At 43.8% G+C, this 8,912-nt stretch overlaps 1 protein-coding gene across 1 annotated transcript in view; it reads right to left on the reverse strand.

Moving 5' to 3' along the window:
- Positions 1 to 7,872: 7,872 nt before the first annotated feature.
- Positions 7,873 to 8,912, reverse strand: part of txndc16 (thioredoxin domain containing 16) — a 14,623-nt gene continuing 13,583 nt past the window's right edge. Inside the window, exon 19 of the mRNA XM_084454020.1 lies at positions 7,873 to 8,521. Within this exon, the coding sequence (XP_084310146.1) occupies positions 8,286 to 8,521 (236 nt within the window). The 3' untranslated portion in view covers positions 7,873 to 8,285. The remainder of the gene's footprint in view (positions 8,522 to 8,912) is intronic.

The raw sequence follows: 8,912 nt of genomic DNA on the forward strand, positions 1-8,912 counted from the left end.
TATGTGTGTGTGTATTTGTGTGTGTGCCTACGTGTGTGTGTGTGTGTGTACATTTGTGTGCGTGTGTGTGTGTGTGTGTGTTTGAGTGTCTGTGATGTGTTTACAGAATGTGTGCATGTGTGAGGGATGAGGAACCTTGTCCAAGGACACAGAAATAGAGATCCACTAGGGGACTTGAACCATTCTCCACTCTACCACGACTGTGATCTCATATCCAGATCAATGTCCTTCCCAGTCGATGTATCATAGAGTGATGTTCCATCTGAACCAATGCATATCAATACATGCTACTGTGTCCCAGAGCACACACATAGAAGAGTCTAAAGGGATATATTGAACCAAGCATGGCTATGGAGAGCGGCTATGGGTCGAGTTAGCTAGTCGAGACTGCGTTCATAATATAGGTAGGAAGAGTTGTGAGTCCCATGTGCACATACTGTAGCTGGACTGAAAAAAAACAAGAACATTCCGATATAGCTTGATAATGGTGTATTCCTCACTGGTAATGTGATCAAACAACAATCATCTACTGTACATTGTGTCTCCAAAATACAGTACGTTCCATAAATACAACTTGGATCCTGCTGGGAGGTACACGTCATAATTATCCACCTGTATGGAGAAGAGAGGGGGGATATTCTTATTATGTTGCACTCTTCAGCATTTCCCCTTGTAAATTACTCTCAGTTACTGAACACACTAACCTAGTTATTGAGTGTGTCCAGCTGCAGTAGTACTTCCAGGGAGATCAACACCAAGAAAAAAGTGTGGTACTAGTAAAACACTTCTCCCTTGTGCGAGGATAGTGTGTGTGTGTGTGTGTGTGTGTGTGTGTGTGTGTGTGTGTGTGTGTGTGTGTGTGCGTGTGCGTGTGTTTGTGTGTATGTGTGTTCCTAATTTTCCATCAGACTGTGTTAATGCTGACCATACAGTACTGCAAATCTGTGGTCAGTACTTCCTCATTAACACAATAAAAGGCACCAGGAAGAAAGCAGTGATGCTCATTCAGTTACATGGAAAGGCTGACATGACGTCTCTGCATCACAAATTGCAAGACAGCAATAAAACAGCCACACTTTTCTTGCTGAAACCCATTTTTGTCTTGAAAAATGCATTATGCAAGGCCAGTGGTGATAGTGGTGTGAACTATGAACTGTAAACTTAGTGTCCCATTAACTACAAATACCTAGAACTGAACCACTCAGCATGTTTCACTGGTAGCATACAACCTTTGCTAAATAGTCTTCTCATATTCTCTTCTGTAACTTTCTGTAATGATTTTTCCACTCCAATGTTTATTTCAAAAGATGAGTAGCACTTCAAATCTTAATGTTATTGATTGTAAACTTCTGGTAATCTGAAACGGTTGTTTACTTTGTGTAATGATGGCCATTTCACATTTCATTTCATACTGTAAGTCGAGTGAGAATTGTTCAGCTAGATGGATGGGAAATACTGTAGCAATACATACCCGTTACATACCAGAATATATACATACATATCCGGTACACACCAGAATATATACATACTGTACATACCCGGTACATACCATAATATATACATACATACATACCAGAATATATACATACATACCAGAATATATACATACATACATACCAGAATATATACATACATACCAGAATATATACATACATACATACCAGAATATATACATACATACCCGGTATATACCAGAATATATACGTACCCGGTACACACCAGAATATATACATATACCCAGAACATACACATATACCCAGAATATACACATATACCAGAACATACACATACATACATACCCAGTACATACCAGAACATATACCCACAACATACACATACATAACCAGAATATACACATATGCCTACATACCCAGAATATACACATACATACCCAGAACATACACATACATACCCAGAACATTCACATACATACATAGAACATTGAGTGTGTAAAGTGATGTACTGTACAATGTATTTATGATCTTTTATATATTTATCACGCTTGTAACCAGGGACCACCATCGGAAATGAAACATTGGTCTGAATGGGTTCCCCTGGATAAATAAAATACTTTAATCTTTTAAAATACATTTAAAAAGTTAAATGGAAAAGGAAATTAGGAAGTATTTATATAAAAGTGTTATTTGTTTTCGGAGCCATTTCTCATCCAGGGAAGGAGATCTGCCTCCCGTAGACGTAGTCTTCCTTCTCATCTGTCGCCAACCACAGCTTCATCTCATAATCTTACATCGTGTTTGCTTCCCTGGAGTGCAGTAGTAGGATTTACAGTAACAGGCACAGCATGTGTTCACTTCCCATGTGTTTCTCTTGAAAATAACCACTTCCCTGTCCTGCTTATCGATTGTTTGCGCTGAGTCGGTGGGCTACCCCAAGCCCTTGAAGGCCTGTGTTTTATGTGACCTGTCATCGACAGGGTGACTCACCCGTACCCCACCAGTACAGTCAGATGAGTTTGATTAATTACTTAATTATCCCATTGATTATCTAGAGATTAACTGGAGAAATGACAACATGTGTTTTCAGTCTGGTAATTAACTACTGTCCTCCCACAAGGGACCCTCCATATAACCCTACTGCCTGTCCTCCCCTGGCCTCAGCTGATAAGGTGCCCTTTGAACTTTTGAACCGGCTCCTAGTCGACTCCCCCGGTCTCTCTGGGAACCCTTGTATCCCTCCCCTTGTCAGGGGAGCTGAAATCATCACGGTGGTACAGCGGCGGGACAAGAATACTCCCCAACTTCCTGACCTTCTAAAAGAGCACTGTACTTTCCCTGGAGGTGGGTCCAACACAATCACTTTTGTTTGCTTTCCGTAAAACATCAATATGTCTCTGGGGCTTGAGATAACAGGGAAGAGTTACAATCATGAGGAGAGAAGAGGTGGGATAATGGCTCTTATTTTAAGGCGATCAATCATGGCTGTGTGAATTATGACAGGCCAGGGTGGATTTATCATAGTATTTAAATAGTCTCCTGGCGAACATTTCAAACACAAGGTCTTTGGATGAAGACGAAGGAAGGCTGTTGGCAGCGGTGGTTTTTCTCAGGCCGAAGAAAGTCCCCCAGAGGAATAACATTCCAGCGCACAGCAGTCCAAGACTTTAATCTGGAGGCGGTGGAGATTCTCCTGTTGGTTTTACTTGACTGGTCCCATCTCCAGCTCAGCAAACATACATTCCCCACCAATATTCCCTCTGGTGAAACTCAGGCAGGAACTACAGTTCTTGTAATAGCTAAGCTAATAAATTTCTATTGACCCTCAGTCCTCCTATTGAGTCCTTGATCCATGCTCTTAAGTAGGCTTACTATAGAGGCCTGAGATCTGAGCAGAATAATGACCAGCCATTTCCACCAAAACAGACGGTAAATCTCTGGGCAGCGCTTCTCACTCGATGACCATCTCTGTCGCTGGGTATTGTGTTCCTTTTCCCAGAATTGTGCTGCTAACCCAATAAAACATGCTCCTAGATTCTTCCTCTCTCTCTCTCTCTCTCTCTCTCACACACACACACACGCACAGAAAAACACAGTCACACACAGAAGAATGCGTGTCCATTCCTCAGGTGTTGGGCCCATGTGAACCTATAAAAAGCCTTGTGATCCCAGGTGACTTAGACAAACAAAGACCAGCCTGACTAATGAAGTCAGGGGGGAGGAGTGGGGCTCGTCTGGCTGAGGCTCATAGTCCTTACCGCTGCGGCCCGGGTTCAGATCCAGGCCGGGCCGTGGGCTGCACACTCTCCTCTCTCCCCCACCTTTCCCGTCACTCACACTGTCCTATCCCAACAAAGCAGAAATGGCCAAAAAAAATACTTAAAAATAAAAAATACAATAAAAAAGACAGGGGGAGGAGAGAGGGGCGGAGAGACATGGGGAGGAGAGACAGGGAGATGAGAAACATGAGGAGAAGAGACAGGAGAGGAGAGACATAAGGAGGAGAGACAGGGGAGGAGAGTCAGGGGAGAAGAGAGAGGAGGAGAGACAGGGGAGAAGAGACATGGGGAGATGAGAGAGGAGGAGAGACGGGAGAAGAGACATGGGGAGATGAGAGGGGAGAAGAGACATGGGGAGATGAGAGGGGAGGAGAGACATGGGGAGATGAGAGGGGAGGAGAGACATGGGGAGATGAGAGGGGAGGAGAGACATGGGGAGATGAGAGGGGAGGAGAGACATGGGGAGGAGAGACATAGGGAGATGAGAGGGGAGGAGAGACATGGGGAGATGAGAGGGGAGGAGAGACATGGGGAGGAGAGACATGATGAGGAGAGACATGATGAGGAGAGACAGGGGAGGAGAGACATGAGGAGGAGAGACATGAGGAGGAGAGACAGGGGGAGAAGCTCAGAGAACACAGAGGTGGCCCATGGTGCTCTGGCACAATGTGTCACCTTCTTCTACACCATCTTCACTGCACAACATCCTGATTACATGGGTGATGTGACCAATCCACAGTGGCTACTCATCAAGGTGCTGCGCCATGCCACATATGAAGAGGTGTATGGAGGGCAAGAGTCACCTCCAAAAACATATTACAGAGGCAATGGGAAGATGTGATGTGGGATTAAAAAAACACGCAACACACAAAAAAACGCAGCCACCAGCCACAGGAGGACATCAGACAGGAGAAGTGAAATGGAGCAAGATCTGCCCCACTACCATAGACCAGACCAGAGCAGACAGGTCAGCAGCTGGTGTTCCCAGGGCACCAGGCCTGTGTGCAAGGAGCACAAACATGTAGTTGTCATTTGTGACATTTAACATGAGGCATATAAGCACTGAGACAACAAAACCCAGGTGATTTTATTTCATCAGGTTTATTTTCTTTTATTCAGTCACATTCACTACAGTTCACTACAGACACACTACAGTTCAATATCAGCGTTATCGCTTATCAGTGATGTGTATGTTATGTGTGACAAATTAACATATTTCAAATATTAAATTGTTTGGTCCAAATCACAGCTAAAATGATCATTTCAACAAAATTGTTAGTACAGTCTTCAACTGTTGTTGTTTGTGTGTGTGTTTTGTTTGTTTTTTAAATCACACCTGCATACAGTACTTGGGTAATTTTTGACCCATGTAAACGTCATTCAGAAATTCAAAAGTTATTTTTGTTCTAAAGGGAGGAGATATTGAATCTTGAAAATAATGATTTATGTTCAAAACTAGACATTTAATTAATACTCTGAACACTACATTTGGGAATAAGTTGATTTCAATACAGCAAATAAACATGTTTTAAATAATAACTTCATAATAATGATCATAATAAAATAATAATATTAATAGTAATAATAATAATATAATTAATACAGGCTATTTATGACCGATGCTGTGCATTAGAAGGGGTTTGCATAGCTTGTGCATCAAAGGGTTGATTGGTTATAGTCAGTCACATATTTTTCAACAGCTATTTCTCTCAATTGCTTTGAGATGAGATTAATAAATCCTCATCCCTGATATACTGTGGGGCCTATGAAAAAAAAAGAATTAAAACATTTTTAGCTTCCAGGCTGTAAAAATACAGCATGGACAAATCTAGCATGCACAGAAATACATGCTTGTAAAGACTTATTGGCGTATTGGTTGCAGTTGGTGGGTGGTTGACTCACATTTGTGTGTAGAATGCCTGGACTATAAAATACCCACTACTCTCAGTCTGATTCACCAGGAAATATGAAACCCTCCATTGGCCAACAGACCTTAAAACACCTAGAAAAAACTTTAGGAGGGCGCTGAAAGGCCTGGCTTCATAAATCACTCTACGCCTGTGCGCCAAGACAGGAAATTACATCGACCTGCGGCCGGTGGGCATCCCGTCTAACTGACCCAATATTAGAGTGACCTTCTGACACATTGAGCATGAATAAAACATCCGGAGGTCTGGTGCTTTTACATCCTCCCCCCCCGTCTGTCTGGGTAGGTGATGTCACACCCTTCCTCATCCTCCAAGACCAGGATCAGGCTTTCTCCCCCATCAGGGTGGGTCCGTCTGACCATTGATTTTCTGGCAGTGGCACACACAATCGCTCTCTTTTCCCAGGTGGGAAAGGGGGGGATTTATTACAGGCCATTAGAAGTTGAGCCTAGGAGACCTGCTCTACGTACAAATAGTGAGTGGTGGCATTGGGATACAGCCCCCCCCCCCCCACTCACATTCCTATTAAATATTCCGCTACTCTTCCCAGTCCTCATAAGTATGCTGATACGTTTCCCAGTCCTCATGGTTAGCCATCATTTGTTGGCATGACACATACACTCCAGTTTGATGAGAAAATGCCTTAAGGTGCCACGACCGCCTCAACTTGGCTGAAGTCATCTCATAGCTTGATATGGATTACTTTTCCCCAACGCGACCACAATGTGATGGTGAAAGAATACTCCATCTTGTTCATTGTCTGGCCTGCTTCCTGTTGAGGGAGACCTGTTGTTCCCCAGCTAGACTGAGTTTGCATACCAAGATCTTAACCACATACTAAAACTATATGTAATACTCACATTTTATATATCCACACTAGTCACAGGAACACTGGTCTGTGTGTGTAACACAATTTAACCTGCAAGCACATTTCCATCCAACCTGGGTGAATATTAAGTTCAAGAACATGCTACAGTAAGTGAACATGTTCAATGTATGGTGTGTGTGTGTGAACTGCACCATTGACACACCAGCGTCTCCCTGCAGCCCGAACACACACCCCTCACCCCCTTCCATGGACCTTGCACAAGGTTTGGATTTGAACTGAGGCGTGTGGTGAGAAAAGACACACACACTGGAAAATTATTTATTAAGCATATAGAGCCCTGAACTGGGACATCTGGCACTAGAAAAACAAATTGTGAAAGAGAATTGGGTCACAGGCAATAAGAAACGCATTTTGACAGAGAAATAACATTAAGACTGATTTGAATGAAGGCTGCACGCTAATTATTGGAATGCTGGTAAAACAGATGTCCCCTGAGAAGTGGAGGCTGAGCTTCAATAACAGCTACTTTTTCTTCCTTTGAAAGGGCTTTTATCTTTGGTGCAGAGGCACAATCCATTAGGAGGTGCAGTAATAGGCCCATCTGAGCCCTGAGACAGCTGTGCAACAGGGTGAGGCACCTGAGCACTTGGCTCTCCGTCTGTATTGAATCACTGGAACTAACAGAGCCTCAAACAGCAGTAGGGAACGCACCATGACAACAGGTATTTTTATATCTAGATCTATTTTTCTGTTTTTTTCTTTAAAATAATGGTAGATGAGTGAGGGTATTTCTGACCATGTGCGTACTATATCTCAGCAAGCTGAAGGATGTCTCATCTCCCATCGCGTCTACCATTAGACCAAAGAGGAATTCACTTTCAGAGGCGATATTTGGGCTTCAGATTCAGAGGTGATATTTGGGCTTCAGATTAAGAGGTGATATTTGGGCTTTTCAGTCGTAAACAGTGCTACTCATCACAGGGGTATTGTACCCAACCACCACTGATGGAACTGCAAACGCACACCCATCTGCTACCTGTAAACATGCAAATCAAATCAAATCGAAGCTACAATGTGCTCTTGTACTGCACATCCCACAATTCCAAGTTGGTGGTTTTGGTCTCGAACCACCAAACACTGCCTGTGTAACTTCACAGAACCACCACCAGTCTCCAGGATGAGGTCAATTTTCATTCTCTCAAATGCAACTGTGTTTTGAATCAGTGGCGCACATTCTCACATCCTACCACAATAAAATGATGGTAATTAACTTTAACAATGTAATCAAATACTCAGGTTCCTGTCCTGCTGGTAACTGTCGAGGGCCTTGCGTATCCTTTCCATAGCGCAGGGACTCTGGAATGGAAGTGGAATGATGGGAAGACAGCCTGTGGCCAATCAGAGAAACCACAGTCCCCATGAGGAACCAATAAGAGCACACACTGATATGACAGTAAGGCGAACAGATCAATACTTCCGATCATCATCAGATAAACCTGCGGTCTGTAGCATACAGTACGTACCTCTCTGAAATACACACATTCACCCATGCAGGAGAAATTGGAATATAAATAACCCTTACAGCAGAAATGGGAATATAAATAATATTGTTTATACAAAAATATAAATATCCAATAAAAAAAAGTAAGGCTATAAAACAACAACACTGAACCAGCATATGTCATAACATTGGGAGCTAAGCATTCCCAGAGGGCTGGCCGCGTGCCCCTCCATACAATCACCAGACAGCCTGTTAGTAATGGCGTCCGTGTTCAGGGCCACCTGTAACTGCAGCTCACAGTTCAGAGTGTTGATGAGGTTTCGGGGTCTTGGAGGGGGTCCCGGGGGAGCTGGGAGGTGGGTCTCGTCTTTCACCACCCCCCAACCCTCTCTCCTCCTCCTCTCCCACGCTGGGCCGTGTTTTGGTCTTGGGCCTCCTCTGGGAGGCATATCCTGGCACCTCCTGGTCCATGACAGACAGGAAGTCGTAGAACGGTACAGCGGGGGGCCACCTGTCATCACCTATCACACCTGGATCAGGGAGCGAGAGAGAGAGAGCGAGAGAGAGCGAGAGAGAGACAGGACAGAGAGAGAGAGTTAGGTCGATCCGATATGCTTACTCATCACTGTCCAATATCCACGTCTGACCTAAACTGAAGCTCAAATTGACATTTCATACAGTGATGGAAATGTCAGTGACCATCCAGGAGATATTTCTGGAATGTCCTGGCTATCTCGGTCTGTGTTGAGACACATATTGCAGCATGTCAAAGCAATGGGGTCGTATTATATAGGGAGTGACCCCTACAGAGGTAAAGCCCTAAGGTCAAAGGGCAGGTCGTGGTTTAGCTACCAGTCAATGTATTCCAGCCTTGAAGGCATGTGATCCGAGTGGCTGAAGAGCCCACATACCTATATAACA

This window comes from Borostomias antarcticus, assembly GCF_949987555.1.
Source record: "Borostomias antarcticus genome assembly, chromosome: 19".
In the NCBI taxonomy this organism is placed as follows: Eukaryota; Metazoa; Chordata; class Actinopteri; order Stomiiformes; family Stomiidae; genus Borostomias; species Borostomias antarcticus.